We start from the raw sequence: 17,069 nt of genomic DNA, 5'->3' as shown, positions 1-17,069 counted from the left end.
CATTGATTGAAATGATGATTTAAATGATGGTGCCAGGCAACAGGGGCTCATATCTGTAAGCCTAGCTATTTGGGAGGCTGAGATCAGGAGGATTACAATTTGAGGCCAACCTGTGCAAATAGTTTGTGAGACCCCATCTCCAAAATAACCAGAGCCAAATAGACTAGAAGTGTTACTCAAGCTGTAGAGTGCCTGCTTTTCAAGCACTAAGCACCGAGTTCAAACCCCAGTCCCACCAATAAAGAAAGAAAGGAAGAAAGGTGTATGCTGGTGTGAAAATGTGCTTTGCTTTCCAAATAGCCTTTTCAAAATAAATTCTTTCATGTCTGGGGATGTGCACTTGGAGAGAAACAATTTAACTTCTAATTAGAGGTCTACAAATTAGGATTTGAAACTTCCCAGACATATCAGAAACAATTTTCAACTAACAAAAATATGCTCACAGTGACTTTCATGATAAACATTACTAGGCCACCAACCTTCCTACTTTAAGAAGCTTCATAACCTGAAAGAGGAATTAGCTAAGGTCTCTTTCTGCCAAGAGAATACATTCTCAAACAAGCTGCTTTGAAAGTAGCTCAATAAAGCAATATATTCCTGGGAATCAAAGTTTGAGAGTCAAAACAGTAAGTTCAATTTGTGGAGTATTTATAGAAGCTGTGTATGTGCTAGGCTGAGAGTTGTTTCCCTCCCTCAACCAGTGTCAGGAAGCTTTCAAGTAAGCAGCAGACTGTCATGGTCACTGCACTGCTGAAATAAAACTAGAGATAGTAAGTTTTCTAATTCATGGTTATCCAAAATCAAACAAACTTCCTCCAAGATGGAAGGTATACATGGTTCCTACCCTCTGCTTATTTTCAGTCATGACAGTCAGATGTAAATGGGAAAAGCAATTTTAGCTATTTTCAAGATGGCATCATCACATGTGAGAGGTTAATTTAAGGTGCCCAAGCTGCAGGGTAAGTCAGTGCTCTGATCCTGCACTGTTCAGGTAGGTTAGAGTTAGGTGCAAAGCCTCACTGACCACAATCTGTCATGTACTGGCTTAGCCTGCTTCAGAAAATAAAGATGCATTGTTGACAATCATTTTTTCTTTCACAAAAGTTTGTCTCCCTCTTCTCTTCCTTTTGTCCTACTAACTAGTGGTGTGAACAATTTGCTTCTGAATACTTAAATCAGAGTGTTTTGTCTCCCTAATGAAGACAAGAACTTTGTTTGCTTCACTGTTGTACCCGAGTGCCTAAAAAAATGCCTGGAACATGTCAAGTTTTCATTAAATATTTGTTCAGTAAATAAATAACCTTTCTAAAGCAGTAAGTAGAAAGCATGTTAAATGGGAAAAGATAAAACTCTTTGCTGCAAGTGGTGTTTTGAGGTACTAGATCAATTAAAGGTTCAACTAATCTGAAAATAAAATGAGAGAAATTCAATGCAATATCCTCAGCAATATCACAACACACACACACACACACACACACACACACACACACACACAAGCCCTCAGTTGTACAAACAACCTCCTACTAGAACATAGGATCTAGTTGTCACAAGACTTCTTAACATAAACACAAACCTATTTGCAGAGTTTCAGTTGCACTATAGTGAAAAATACTGATTTTATAAAAGGGAACATGGCTTCTGCCCTGAACCCTTAATCTAAGCTGTATACACCCAAACGTAGCATTTCTTCATTTTGAGATATAATCAGAAATGTTCTTTGTAAAATTTATCTGGCTCACCTTGAAGGTAGTAAAATGCTAACAGGATTAACAAGGACTCAGAACACACAGCACTCTAGCAATGTCACTTTACAGGTAATGACATGGGGTCCTAAAACGTCAGTTTGGCACAAACTTAATGGTCGAAGATTCCAGAAACAGAGGACTTGCCTCTGGACAACTGACATTAACACCATCCAAATTCCCCCCACTAATGACTTTCCCATTTTTTAGTAACAAGAAATTTTTTTCAAAGTCTGTCATCATTTTCCTAAATTTTAAAAAATAGTGGGTTTTTCATTTACAAAAACAGAAAGGCTGCTTGCTTCAAACAGTATTTGAAAATACCATCCAAACTCCCCCCCCACTAATGACTTTCCCATTTTTAGTAACAAGAAATTTTTTTCAAAGTCTGTCATCATTTTCCTAAATTTTAAAAAATAATGGGTTTTTCATTTACAAAAACAGAAAGGCTGCTTGCTTCAAACAGTGCTTGAAAACAGGATAAATTTCCTAGTCAATAGGAGCATGTACCTCATGCAAGAGAATGACCCTGAATCACAGTTAACCACAGAAAGAAAAGGTGAGGTGGCATGTGAGATCACGAGTGGTTCTGATCACTCAGGGGCAGGAACAGTCACTTGTGAGTTATACGGGATTGAACAAGCCCTTCTGACAGGAGATAAGCAGATTTTACCAGTGGACACAGGGTATGGGACAAAAGATGCAGAAAGGAAAAGACATGAATGGCTGTGCTCAAGAGCTGGTTCCATGAAAGAAATCATGAGTGAGGTCTAAGGTTGGAGAGAGTTAAAGCTGAACTGCAGGTGACCTTGAACACTAGGCCAAGAAACTTGGAATTCAGTCAGGCAGTAATCATGAGTCTTTGAAGGTTGCTGGGAAAGAGAACAGCATGAAGATTGCAGACTGATTCACCAACTACAAGGTCAAGAGGCAACCACCCAAGAAGGCCAATGGATGTGGTGACTAAAATCCCTACAGGTGCATGCCTCAGAACAACTTCAACTGCATGGGCGGGGAAGCCTAGCCAACCCAATTTCTGCCCTCCTCTCGTTCTCATTCTTCCTCATCTATGTTTGGTAACCTGAGGCAGTTCTTAACAAACCCAACTACTAAGTTATCTGAAATGTACTAAGTCCTCCTTGGGATACATTTAAAAAAAAAAAAAACAACTATTTTCAAAGAATTTCAAGACCACACTGGAATTTAAAAAACACACTGGTGTAAGCAAATCCCATTTCCCTGGGGAAATGCCAGACTCACAGGTGTAGCTCTGCAAATATAGGGGACAGGAGTTCAGAGACAAAAGAGGAGTATTCTAAGAGGCTGGATGTTTAGGGGACCAAAAATCCTACAAATGACATCAGAAAACTTTTTGAAAACAATTTAGGTAGGAAATCATTTTATTTTTATTTCACTCATTTACACATTTCTGCTATCTGAAAGTCATATATTTACATGAATATAAGTACTTTAAATTGTCTGAAATTTAAAGAAAAGATAAATTAACTTCCCAATGTAATTTGGGATAATTGGCAAAGTTTTCAAAGTATATTGTCTGACAGCTGCTTAGACTTAAGCAAGTAGTCTCGATTTCAATTTCCTGTTCAAACTGAAACCAAACTATGGAAATGGTTACAGTTCAGGTGCATCAAAAAATCTATACAGCCTTATACATTACAAAAGTACTGAGAATGCCAGGCTGGACAGTAGCATGGAATCAAGCTAGCAATAACCCTGCTTCAAGATACTGTCAAAAATGGGTATTCACAAAGAATAACGCAGGAAGATACAGTAAAGGAAGTAGAAAATATCCCACCATGGAGGAGAAAGCGGTAGGAAAGAGCATGTGGGAATACTGGAAATGTGTTCCACAAATCTTATTTTAACAATTTTAAGTATTACTGTTGATGAAGTAACAGATATTATCTAAATATCAACTAGATACATATCCCTAACAAAAACCCTGAGCAAATAATTATCTCCACTTTTAAAAGACAAGGTCTTATCACGTAGCCTATGATGGCCTCAAACCAGTGAGCCTCCTGCCTCAGCCTGCTTGTATTACAGATGTGTGCCACCACTCCCAGTTTATACAAGTTGTAGCTTCTTTAAGTATTTTGCTCAAGGTTACATAGCTTGTAAATGAGAGAGCTAAGACTTGAGCCCAAGTCCTGGTCAGTGTATTTTTACTAATCCTTTTCCATATTCCAGATGTTGCTAATTTCATGTAAGCAAAACCTGATGCGGCAGGTAAGGCTGTCAAGAGTTTCAGACCTGGCTCAGCAGGCAGGACATGAGGGAAGGTTCTTCCCTGAGGAGGTCTTATAGCATCTGAAATCTGAAGGAAGAGCAAAGTTCCTTTGGGGCAGAGGAAAGGAGAAGCATTGCAGGCAGGATACCCAAAATAGCAGAAATGCTGTGGTAGTAGAAGTGTGGTGAGGGTGAGGACTGAAAGAGCAAAGCAAGATGGGAGGAGTGTGACCTGAGGCCGACAAACAAATCCACATGCATTAGAGAAAAAGGTGAACTTGCACACCTGGTACAGTGTTTTGCGAGCCATGGCAGAAAGCTTTTTCTCTAGCCTCAGCACACTGGGAATTTGTACTTTACTGCTGGTGGGGACCGCTGTCTTGGGGCAGAGAGGTGGGAGTATGCATCAGGGTAGCAGTCCCATGCTGTCCGCCACAGCAATCAGCCAGGTGAAGGGATAAAAATGGATATCACAAAGCATGAACTTTCTATACTCTAGAATAGACATTGATCATCTACCTAAACACTTGTAAGTGGGAACTCAGCTGCAAATGCAATTATGGCTTATGGGATAGACAATGGAGGCCCAGTTATGGTTGTCCTGGAGAGCATGGGGTGCAGGAACACAGGTAACCCAAGGGTAACAAAAATGAAAGCTCAAAGAAAGTGGTTTTGACATGAATAGTGCAGGACCCATTTCCAAATGAGAGGACAGGCAGACTCACACCCAGGCTCCACTCCCTGCAGCTGTTTGGCCTGGAATAAAATGAGGAGCTGGTCTTTCTGTAACGATTTTCCCATTTACAACAGCATCTGCCTCACAGGATTATTTTGAGAATAAATAAGTTATAATGCTTGTAAAGAATTTCGGGTAGTGCCAGCACATAGTAAATACTCAATAAATACTAGCTATTATTACTGTTGTGGTAAAAAGTTTAAAAAAGAAAAACATTCACAAAATACATCTAAGATAATATGTTCTCAAACTCGAATGTGCGTAAGAATCACTCAGAAAGCCTGTGAAAATGCAGGTTCCTGACTTGTCAGAGGTAAGGCCTAGCAAAGCAGACTTTCTTTTTTCATAAATCCCTGGATGGTTCTGACACTGTCACTCTAGACTTTGAGAAGCATAGCTTTAAGGTCTACAATTTAAAATAAGTATTCAGGCATCAAATAAAATATTTCATTGCAAAGGTTTAACTATATGGAAAATTTTATAAAACCAATTTCATATGTTATTTTTCTTGGGTTACAATGAGATTAGATCTCTTGCAGTCAACTGATCAAATTTAGAAAACTAAATACTAAGAATCCTACTGTTTGGTAAAACATATAGTGCTCAGTTTTTAATAATCATTTTCACAAATTATTTAAATTTTTAGTTCCAAACAGCACAAAAATGGTGCTCTGTCCTGCAATATCAAGAGAAAGTGAACACCTCTTTTCAGTGAGAAAGGACAATGCTATTGTTAAAAGGTAATACAAATGGTGCTGACAGTAAATAACACAGCTTTAGAGCACTTGACACTTCTCAAAGCACTTCTGTGTATCTTAGTCCCAGCCAGAGTTCAGAAGCTAGTCTCAAACATTTTTAAACCCATTCAACAGTTTCAACAGTTTATCACATGAAAACATTGTATCTCATCTACCAACAACCCTCTGCAAGTCACCATGGGTCAGTTAAAGCAACAATAATAAGAACATGAATTCTGGTAAAACACTCTGTCCACAGAGGAGGGGCAGGAAATGTTTCTGCCTCAGTGGAGAAGACTGAGCCTCAGTAGTCATGACACAACTTGGCCCAACTTCGTATCTTTTTCTTCTTTTAACTCAATGGTGTACATGAGGCTGTAAATAATGAACAAATTCCTCTTGGGTATCAGTGAATGGAATGTAACCTGAGAAATAAAAAGTTTAGGGTATTGCTTATGGTAACTTCTAGGTATTCTTCTAACATTTTATTTTCTTTTTCAGACATTTTTATGTGAGGAACCAAAAGTTCTAGGACCCAGTAATCCAGTTCTGCCACTGATCCAACAAACCTAAGAAAACTTCCCCAGTGTTATTTCTGTCATTCAGACTAGTAAACAAAATTCTAGTGGTATCAATTGACAGAATCATTTTAGCATCTCTTAAACATGTCGCCTTAAGAACTCACCTTCAGAGAGCAAACAAAAAAGAATGTATGAGCTTTGTGGGTGGACTGTTTATGCAAACATGCCATCTTCTTCACAAAAATCAAACAGGTGACTAACTTCAGGGAAGGTCAATCAGTGGCCTTTTGCACACCACTACCAGTGTCCTTGAAAATTATAATCTGAAGGTACAGTTTGGTCTTATACCCAAACCCATCACACAACCCAACACTTGGGATCTTTCTTGGCCCCAAAAGACTATGAAAACCTTGCCGGGGCTCTTAATAATAATAAACAATGCACATTCCTATTTTATGTGCAAAACTAATTAGCAACAGCTGCTACTTACCCAGAATTTTTTTTTTAACAAAATATTTTGCATACAAGTATTCTGCCCTTTTTTAAACTTAAAACAAGGCATTAACTATTAACTTCTGTATTCCCTTAATTGATTAAAAAAAATGACAAAATAATTTTCCTGTGACTCAAAAAAGGCAGCTGCACACATTTGTCACTCTGTATCTCCGCAGAAAAAGAAACTTAGTGCTTTAAAACTGTACTTACATGTGAGGGCTCAGTTCATAAAAATTTCTATTTCTGTAATCTTCCACTTTCTCTGGAGAATAAATGGACAAGGACCTGTAGGGGTTAACAGATATAACCACGCTTCCAATGTAAGTCTGTAAAAGAAAACAGTAAAGTACACAGATGACTACACAGGATATCTTTCAACATCCTAAAGTTTAGTGTCATACAGTTTCATCCTTTAAAACTGACACTGGTTCTAGTGCTTTTCATGAACACTCTGCATCTCTGGAGACAGATGGTCAATAATGCTAGTTCACTTTGCTCATTAAAGGAAAACACAGATTTATACATTTAAAATACCTTTCAAAATAAATCCAGATTAATTTATCATTCGAGATAAGAGCTCACCACAGCCCTTGTCAGACTTGCCAAAAAATTTCATCACCACCTACTGCTAATTTGTAAGCAAGAGCCATGTTCTCCCGGATACTGATTAAAACCGGAATTTCCTTCTTCTCTCACAGTTATCCCATTTCAGGCCGTGGTGACCCAGGTTTCTGTCCTCCCAATCCACACCCACACCTTACCAAGAGGGTCCTTACTTTGGCACTGCCCTTATACAACCTGTCACTCTCTACCATCGGCTCAGACAAAATACAATTCAGTATTACAGACACAGTTATCCCGTGGAGATTCAAACAGCATAATCTCATATTCTATCTAATGTACTGTGACATCAGAACTTAAATGTACTTTCTGAAAGTACATTTAATGTCGAATTTGCATTTAATGTAAAATTTAAATGTAATTTAAGGGATCAGTGCTGGATTTTAACAGGCACTAGCTAACCTTCCCACACTGCAAACCAGAACACTATCTTCCTTTCTACTTCAACCTTAAATTCCTGGCAGCTCAAGTACTACTGGTTTAGTTCATTTCCTATAATGCCACAAGCAAAAGTCACGTAACTATGAACTCATCTTGGCAGCTCCATTTTTCCTTTGTTTCAACAACATAAAAATAGAAGAGTAGGGGGAGGGAGATATCAACAAACTATTTATGTGATAAAAATTTTTAGAAGCAAAAAGTTCATAAAGGAAAGAAATAAGAATAGGGGAAGAAGTTAACTCCAACTTCCATGCATTTCCAATGTCATCCATGTCTAAAAAACAGCATTTTTAGAGCAAGAGTTTTTCCAGTGTTACCACCATTAGGATTCAAGGAGATGAAAATTAAACAAAATAGAAAACAAAGAAACAGTGGAAATGTTCTGCTAAATTGTTTTTACGTGGATCTCAATGGTTTTAATTTAAAAGACATTTCCCCAACCTATAAAACAAACAGGTCATTTTTATTTAAGTTTTCATCCTATCAGAGCATAACCTAATCAAGAGTAGACAAGACTGTTAATGGAAAAGAAGACTATTTCCATGCACTATTTTACATTCATTTCTGACATTCTATCATTAGGACCCAATTAATGTGGCCTGACAAAGGATGACTTCACGTTTCCTAGCTTCAGATGAGACTTTCTCAAGAACCATTCCTCCAATGGTCCTCACACTCCAGCCCACCTAGGCATGTGTCAGAATAGCTTCTAATACATTAGAATTGGTTAAATAATAGATATGGAGATATAACCACTAAACAGAATATTCTTTTAATACATATTGATCAAAAGGTAAGCTTTCTTTAGGGGACAAAAAGGTACTCGAAGCATTCTCCTTCCGTAAAACAGAAAAGTGATTTCTTAAATGCAGTATTCTTTAAAATATATAGATTTTCTGGTGGCAGAGAAACTAGTCACCGAGTTGCTCTTTAAAACCAAACTTCACAATGGCCAAATTCTTGATAAAAATCTGCCTCTGTGGCATTCTTGCAGAGAGAACAAACTGCTGCTGTCTCAAATGCAAAATCAAAAGCCACTCTTATAAGGTGCAAGCTTTTGTTATTTGTGACTTTTATTCATACTGAGTTCTGTGTGCTGTATTACCCCAGTTGCCCTCTCCACCTACGAGAGGATCTGGCCCATTGATGCTGTCCAACAAGCACTGTTAACTGAATAACTGACTCACAGGGTACATCGTCACCAAGAAAGCAGATGGTACAAGCCACCAGCTCTCATGTAATTACTCTTGTGTTGAAATGTAATATAAATCCACTAAATAGAGGGCCTAGTATTTTATTAAGCCAATATCCCACGAGCTGCCACTGAACAAATCTTTAAACTCTATCCTTCCCACTCTGGTTTCCTGACCTACTGTGATAAGATTGTTTGCAAAAATGGCCAGAAAAAAAAAATTTTCCATTCCTGTATACATGTTCCCTTTGAAGTATGGCTTTGTCACTCCTATAAAAAAGCAGTTTATTTTCCCACTCTTTGAATCTGGACTTGTCCACCTGATTTGATGTGATCAAAAAGACATCAGCAAATGAGACTGAGGCAGAGGTTTGAAAAGCATTTCTGTATCAGGAAATTTTTTTTTTTTTTTGTAAATATCATGTACTCATGATGTGAATGAGCTTGAGATTATCCATTGGAGAGGTCAGGTGCAGAGCCAAGGTGCCCTGCCCTATAGCCTGCACTCTTAGGCACATAGGTGAGGCCATCCTAACCCATCTACCCCCAGTAAGGCCAACAGATGCCTAAAGACACAGGAGTAATGCTAAGTGTGAGACCAGTTACAGGTACACAAAGCTGAACTCAGCCTAAATGTCTCTCCCAGAGAACTGTAAGCAAATGAATGGTGGTTGTTTTAGGAATTTTAGGGAGTCATTTGTTACACAGCAACAGTAACAATACACCTACATAGCTAAACAAATCACAAAAGGAGCCAAGCAGGACAAGCCTTAGCAATCAAAATAAGCAAACATTAAAAGACAGTGCACTCTCTTTTCCACTGCTCTTCACGTATATCATTCAGATATGTACACTCTAGCCTTGACCTCCTAGTAGGTTTGTCCTCTACTAGGATGCCTACTGCTATTTCTGGATTCAATGTGCATTAGTCAAAGATTTAAATGCCCCTACATGTGACAGAATAAATCAAATATTTGCAGTATAAACCTCTTTCCTCTGAGACACAGAAAGACATTCCTGATAATAGGTGGTTGCTAGCAGGGGTTTAAATTCCACTGTAGTTTTAGGCAGTTACCTATTCCACATTCAGGTAACTGCAGCACCAGGTTGTACCTTCTCAAGGATCTGAACAATAGTGACCAGGCACAGATTAACATTTGGACTTATAAATAATCATCCAGCCATATCCTGGCTCACCAGTTCCATGCTCCTTACAGCACAGGCACACTCCCCACAACATGGCAATGGAAAGCTTCCTTCCTTCCCACCATCCTGTGGACCCTCTTCTACCATTAAGAAGGGTGAAAGAAAAAAGGGAAGGGGAAGAAAAGAGAAAGGAGCAAGAAAGAAAGAGGAGACAGGAAACGGGGAGAGGAAAAGCTCTACCTTTCTATAAGACACATTCAATCATCAGATTTACCTTTTACTTCTCCAGGACAGACATTAAATCAAGAATGTATAAATATTCCTAAGTCTAAACCATCTTCATCTTCATAATCAAGTACCTCTAACACTCTAAACAGACACTTTGCAAATAACCTCAAAATACCTGAGGGTTCCTATTGTGATTACAGAGAAACTGACCTCCTTTCTGGAGAATGTTCAATCCAGCAGACTTCCCTTTCCGGACCACAACTCAGAACCCAAAAGAAAGGCCCCAGAGTGGTCAAGGTATAGAACCAAAGGTCAAATGTTTTGTTCTGTAAGAAAGCTCTTGCAGAACTCAATCCTCAGTCTCAATTTCAATGGTCTGGGGAGGGGCAGGAATCATAATTTTTTAAAGAAGTTCCAAACAAACTAATGTGTCACCAGGGTTGAAAACCACTGCTGGTGCTTCTCTCTTCAGGACTCACAGAACTAGCTTTTCCTCACAAGTACAATGACAAAGCTTGTAGCATTGTCAACTTCTGCCTCACCTTCACCTTTAAATATCCTGAGATAATTAATTCTGAGAACATTTTGAAAAGAAAAGAAAAATCCTTCTAACCTCATTCTCATGTTAGCCACATTTCTAATAAACTTGGCAAGTGGAATGTTGGGACACAACAAAAAACATCAGCAGTATCTGTCAACTGGAGGAGTCAAAAAGGGCCACCTTACAGCAGTGCATTTCAAATGTTTGATGATGACTCACTGTAAGAAAATTTGAGGCTAGGGATATAGCTCAGTAATAGAGTGCCTAGTGAGGCCCAGTGTGTAACCCCTAGCACCACCAAAAAAAAAAAAAATTATCACAACAAAAAGTACATGCTTTTTATTTTTTACTTATTTTGCAGCACTGTGGCTTGAACTCAGGGCCTACACCTTGAGCCACTCTACCAGTCCTTTTTTGTGATGAATTTTTTTGAGATAGGATCTTTTTCTTTTTTTTTTTTTTTAAAGCGGTCAGAAAGATTTTATTTGTAGAGAACAGAAAGACTGCATGGGGACATGCAGCAGGACCCAGTAACTGGTGGTCCCTTGAGATAGGGTCTTGAGGAACTATTTGCCCATGCTGGCTTCGAAGCCAATCCTCCTGATCTCTGCATCCTGAGTAGCTGTGAGCCACTGGGAACCCAGTCATGTATTTCTATCTACCCATCTATATAGACACACATATACATCCATACGATATAAAAAACTTAACAAACAAACCCCAAAATACCCTTACTTCGCCTACTATATTTTTTGATCCATTCTATTCATTACAAAAAACTTTTGAACTACTGGTCCTAAACAAATGAAATGGCTTCCATGAACCATTAGTGGAATGAAACTTGCAGTTTTTTTTTTAAAAAGTACTATAAGGGTATTCTCCTTAACTTTTTTTCAGTTGTTGACCCCTTTTAAGTATCAAGAAAAAAAATGTATGAATCTTCTCCTTGGAAAAAACACATGAATACCATGCACGTAAAAGCTTACATACACTTGATATACCAGGCTAAGAACTCCCATTTTAAAGGAAATAAATGGAGGAAACAAGAACCGAGCAAGGTACTTCTAAAAGAATAAATATGTTCACAGTCTAAGTCAAGAGTGCTTCTGTACAGCACTATGTCAGACACAGCATGATAATCACAGGATAAAATGAGACAAAATAGCCTGTTTTGCATAACAAGGGCATATATAACAAATTTGGGGAAGATATATAACCAAGGAGTTAAACAGTGAAACACAGCTTTAATATCGTGCAAGTCATTCTTCCCATCGGCAGACAGGCAAAGCATCAGAACAGCCAAACTGCTTCATCTGTGCACCACAGCTCTTCCCAGCTAAGACAGTCAGAAGCCCTTCATTCTGAGAGTTAACATTTCACATCCCCATATGAAACTAAAAACAAAATTATAACTAAACCATAAAATACATGTAAGGAACTCCTACAGTGACCTGTTTTCCCCATGATGACTATTGTGACGCCTACCCCAGGACACAATATAAATAAATCATTCATTCATTCTTCCAAAATAGACTGTTTTCTTTAGAGCCCCTGCTTTGCTGGGACTCTACTGAGGCATCCCATCTGTCTATCTACTCAGCTTATTTCTTCAGAAAGAATTTAATGATTTGTTTAATGTCTGTGGAGTTCCTGAAAAACTCATCTCCTAGTCCGTTACTATTCTGGCAAATAATACGCACTAAGCACCTTTTTACTAAACTATTACTGAATTCGAAAGTGATTCGACCACATTAATTAGCATAAGGGCATCCAGACAGGGGTCAAGAATCAGTTCTGTGTCCATTACATTCAATTCAGACTGTCTGTCAGATCTGAGAAGCTCTGGCAAAAAATAGCCAAGAAAGCTAACCACAGGAACCCTGGGTTATATAATGCCTTACAAAGCATTTCCTACCTTTGTATAATGAGTGCTACTCTCTTGGGCAAAAGCCTCTCATTCGACCATCTGAGGGATGTGGAAATCCTTCTACCACCAAGAATGAACCAAAGGAAGGAAAGGAAAGGCCCTTTTAATTACAGGAAAAACTTTGCATCTCAACCAGAAAGATTTAATCAAAATCATCCTTTATGTCAAGAGGTAACTCAGGAAGGTGGCACTGTAACAGGCAATATTTACTTAAACATCTTACTTAATTCTAATTATTTAACTTAAAATGACTTCAAAGAAATGCTAAAGAAGGTGTAGGAGGCCTCCATGTCTCAGTCTCCGAGTCAGGTTACTTTCACCTCTGAAATCGTAAGGGCTGATATCCAGGATGGGCCAGAACTCGGATAAAAACAACCCTTTACCGGGATGCTCACTGATTTGGCTGACTGCCACATGAACAAACACACAAGCAACAAATTTACTGAGGACCAATTTTATGCAAAAGGATCGTGGTAGGCATGATCCTTTTGCACAAAAAGAAGCTCCTGTGGTCTGTGCACCTGAAGAGTTCATAACACAGGTATAACCCAGCTGAGGAGTCGAGTCTTTGAGACAGAAAAACAAAGTTTGAGAGTTCACTACTCTAGACACTAAGGCAGATGAAAAAGGGCTTAAGTGATTCTTGGCTAATGAGCCAAGTCTTACCATCTTACTGTCTAAACGTGTGCTCTGGGTCTAGAGGAGGGAAAGGTCTCCAAAAACATACAGGTCCCAGAAAGGTCCTAGGAGGCAGAGGACTTCAATGGGTCAGAAAAATAGGCATGACTCAGATAAGGTCATGCTCCGCAAAGAAGGGTTATGAGATTTTAGGTTTTAAGAGAAAGTTAAACTCCCCCTCCTTTTTTTCTTCTTTGCCAACATAGTTGTCTCCTTCAAATTAACGTTTTAAGTATGAATAGTCAAGAGATTCAAATAGGTTATTTGTGTACAGCAGGCAAGAGGGGAAAATAACTAAACTCATCAAGAAACAAACAAATAAAACATGGTAGATACTACAACACAACACCATTCACGCTTAGAAAGGAACTTCTGACACCTTGAGGGTTAAAACACGGACGGGGCACAAACGTCTAAAAGGCACCTTTCAGCTTCTCTGTGGAATGGCTTCCCTAAAGCAAAGACATCCTGCGAGTCATTAAGACTGGGATCAGATCCCTAGCACCAGAAAAAAGACTGGGAACTGCCTGTAGCCAGCCTTCGATCTCAAGATGAAGAATCTGAGCCATTTTGAAATAAAAGCTACTGCGGTGAGGAGGTTGAATGATGGAAGAGACTGAATTTGAACTCAGACCATCCTTAGCATTTGAGCTCATTACTCAGATTCTATGGCATACCCTACTAGTTATGCTTCAAATCTATTTGAAACACTGTGGCTCCAAATTACTACGCACCTTTTCCCGTTCTGTATAGAGCTGGACGCATTGTTTAACTTCTCCACGCGCAGTTTCCTCATCTGTACAGAAAGAATACTAACAATTCCTCCCAAATCTTCTCATGAGGATTTAGCAAGACTGTATGTCAAAGCACCTAAGCGCGCATTCCATTAACATCACCTATTGAGATTATATAAACTCAATGTGACGCCACTGGAGCAAATCAGGACTCACACACCTACACAAAGTATGTTCATTCCTCAGCTAAATTCACCAGTGAGTCCCGTAATGCTGATGTGTTAAAGACTCTTACAAAACAGTGTTTGTATACGAGAAATGGATGGGTTACAAGAGGATCCTGCACAAGAGGCATGTCTAATGAAACTAGTATCAAAATTCTAGGATCCTGAGAAAATGACTATGAGATGATCCGGTGGGAATTTTCAGAAGTGAAAGCAAACCATCCCCTTCTTGATGACGAATCCGCTCTCTTTTTGGGTCTTGGATCCTGGGAATTTGATCCTAAGATATTAATGAATGTGTCACTGTGTTTTTAGATAGACATCTGTAGGACTTCTCAAATTCTCTTGAAGAGGGTCTTTGTCTTTTGGTTTTTATAACACATATTATGATCTACCAAATGCTTTGATTGTTCTTCACACAATTCAAAATTGTGCAAAACACCCTAAGAGAAAATTATAGGGATAAGATCAACAATAGACTTAGGTAACTTTCTGGGACTTAACAATCTTAAAAAAAAAATGTAATTCAATGTATATCCCTAACATCTCCAATCTCAGATGTATAGTCAAAAAATATATGTATGGTACATATGCATATCATTCCTACTAATAACAGCTACTTTTTATAGGGGACAGAGAACTGTGCTTTGGTCAAGCTCTTTCAGATGCACATGCAGGAACATGTGTAAAACTATCACCAAACAAGTGAGACCCAAGATTATGATTCTGAGCCCAGTTCCAATGTCAACATGCCTCCTCCCCTGTCCGTCTTTCTGCTTCCTCAAGTTGGTTTTCCCACAAATCTGTCTACTCAAAGACTCTTATTCACATCACAGTTTGCCTGTGTACTGCCCCATGGTCTCTCTTGACATCAGCACTGCTATCTTGCTTCCAGATATTTTACTTGTTCTGTATTTCTCAGTTTGACTAAAGAATCTAGCCTTGTTCATTGTTTTATCTAGGTTATGCTTTAAATCACTGGCCTCAGATCAGATGCCCAGAAACAGACCAAGAAATTATGCAAGCTGTGGCTGCATATGACACAGTCAAGGCAGTTGCTGTTGGTCTAGTCTAAGACATGCCTACACTACCATTATAATATTATAATCATATCACAGGCTTCCATTCCTTGGCTGCCAGTCATTTCAGACTATAAATTAAGGAACTATATATGAGTTCTATGCCACGCTGAAACACTGACTAAAAACATTACCCCAAACAGCCTTTATTTTAGAGCAGGATAATACAATAAGGCACATCATCACTAAGACAAACTCTGTAATGATACAAGTATTTTCCAAATAGATACCTTTCTCCAGATCTAACAGAACTCTTCACTAAGCTAGAGTGATCCTGTGCTATAGGTATTCTACTTAATGTAAGGCTTGAAAATAATATGTGATTAACTAAAAATATTAACAGAACAAAAATGAAAAGAATGGGGGGGGAGTAAGACGAACAAAAGGAGAAAAGAAAGGACAGGGAAGGGAAGAAAGGGAAAAAAATCTTGCTATTGTTTGGATTTAGTTGGAGTGTGTCCCACCCCTCACCCCTCCCCTGAAGGCGCATGTGGTAGAAGCTTGGTTCCAGAGGTAGCAATGTTGAGGTGGTAGAACCTTTAAGATGTGTGGCCCAGCAGGAGGTGGACAGATCACTGGGATTACCACTAAAACTTCCCTGCGCTGTAGACAGACAGCAGAAGATGCATACGCAACTGAACTGGCCACAAAACTGCCCAGGTGTCCCTTGGGCTGAATGGCTTCCTCTTCCTTCTCTACCTTATCCTAGTAAATGTGAAGAATCATGTGCAGCTGTCAGTCCTTCCAGTTAACACAGTAAAAAACTCTTCTCCCACCTTCTAGAGGGGAGGAAAAGTATCTTCGTGGTTGCGTCTTTTTGCTTTGACTTATGAGCACCCTGTAATGAACACCTATGACTTGAGAAGTGAAGGCACTTGTTTCGTGTCCCATTAGTTCCTGTCACTGCACTGTTGAATGCTAACTCAACGCATGGCAGGAATACTATCACTTCCAATACTCAGCAGGTCATTCTAAGATTGTCTTATTCTGAAGCCTAGACACTTTTCAGTATCATATCCAATTATTTTGAAAACTAAAAAGGCTCTCAGATTAGTGGTATCATTTGATGATCAGAGCAAACTGTAAAACCAATAGGCCTTATCATTAAGAACATGAACTAGAGTCAGTCTTCCTGTTTGCAAATCCCAGCTCACTCACTGTGTGACCATGCACAAGTTACTTAGCCTTTCTAAGCCTCAGTTTTCTTATACGTAAAACAAAGGAAATTTAAAAACTTACAGTATACAGGACTCCATAAAAACTAAATGAAGCAAAATAGCACTTGGTACTAGTAAATGTTCATTATTATCTTTCATCTTTTTACCAATAAGAAAATAGTCTCCAAGGAGTTGAGGGACTTTCTCCCAGGTGTCTCAGACAAGAGGTGGCAGGGCCAGGACCGAAGCTTGCTTGTTGGTTGGTGCCCACCACACTGCTTCCCACAGAAGACACTTCTGTTCTGACGTCTAGTCTTAATTTCTTCCAAATCCAAATTTAATGTGGCTTCAGCCAGAATAAATGAATATACTATAAATGTTATATAAATACTTCAAGTACTACACAGGACATACAATTGAAAGAACTGTTGAAGGTTTGTGAGAAATAAACATGTATCCTATCTGAAAATTCTAAGAGGAAGAAAGGATTTATGAAAGTTACATGGGTTGAAACTGACAAGTTATTACCAAAAATGACCATCTATATAAAACTGTGCAAGAGATAAACTGTGCTCAGAAATGCAACATGACATTTCCCGTTGGCCTCATGATTTACTATT

At 38.8% G+C, this 17,069-nt stretch overlaps 1 protein-coding gene across 8 annotated transcripts in view; it reads right to left on the bottom strand.

Annotated features, from left to right (window-relative positions):
• Positions 1-17,069, bottom strand: part of Myo1b (myosin IB) — a 162,149-nt gene that overhangs the window by 104,270 nt on the left and 40,810 nt on the right. For all 8 annotated transcript variants that reach the window (XM_020158154.2, XM_020158150.2, XM_074071297.1 and 5 more), the window contains exon 3: positions 6,692-6,807. In XM_020158154.2, coding sequence (XP_020013743.2) covers positions 6,692-6,807 — 116 coding nt within the window. The remainder of the gene's footprint in view (positions 1-6,691; positions 6,808-17,069) is intronic.

Source organism: Castor canadensis, chromosome 4 (assembly GCF_047511655.1).
Source record: "Castor canadensis chromosome 4, mCasCan1.hap1v2, whole genome shotgun sequence".
Taxonomy (NCBI): domain Eukaryota; kingdom Metazoa; phylum Chordata; class Mammalia; order Rodentia; family Castoridae; genus Castor; species Castor canadensis.
The sequence above is the reverse complement of the archived record's forward strand: the minus strand, read 5'-3'. Positions and strand labels throughout refer to the sequence as shown.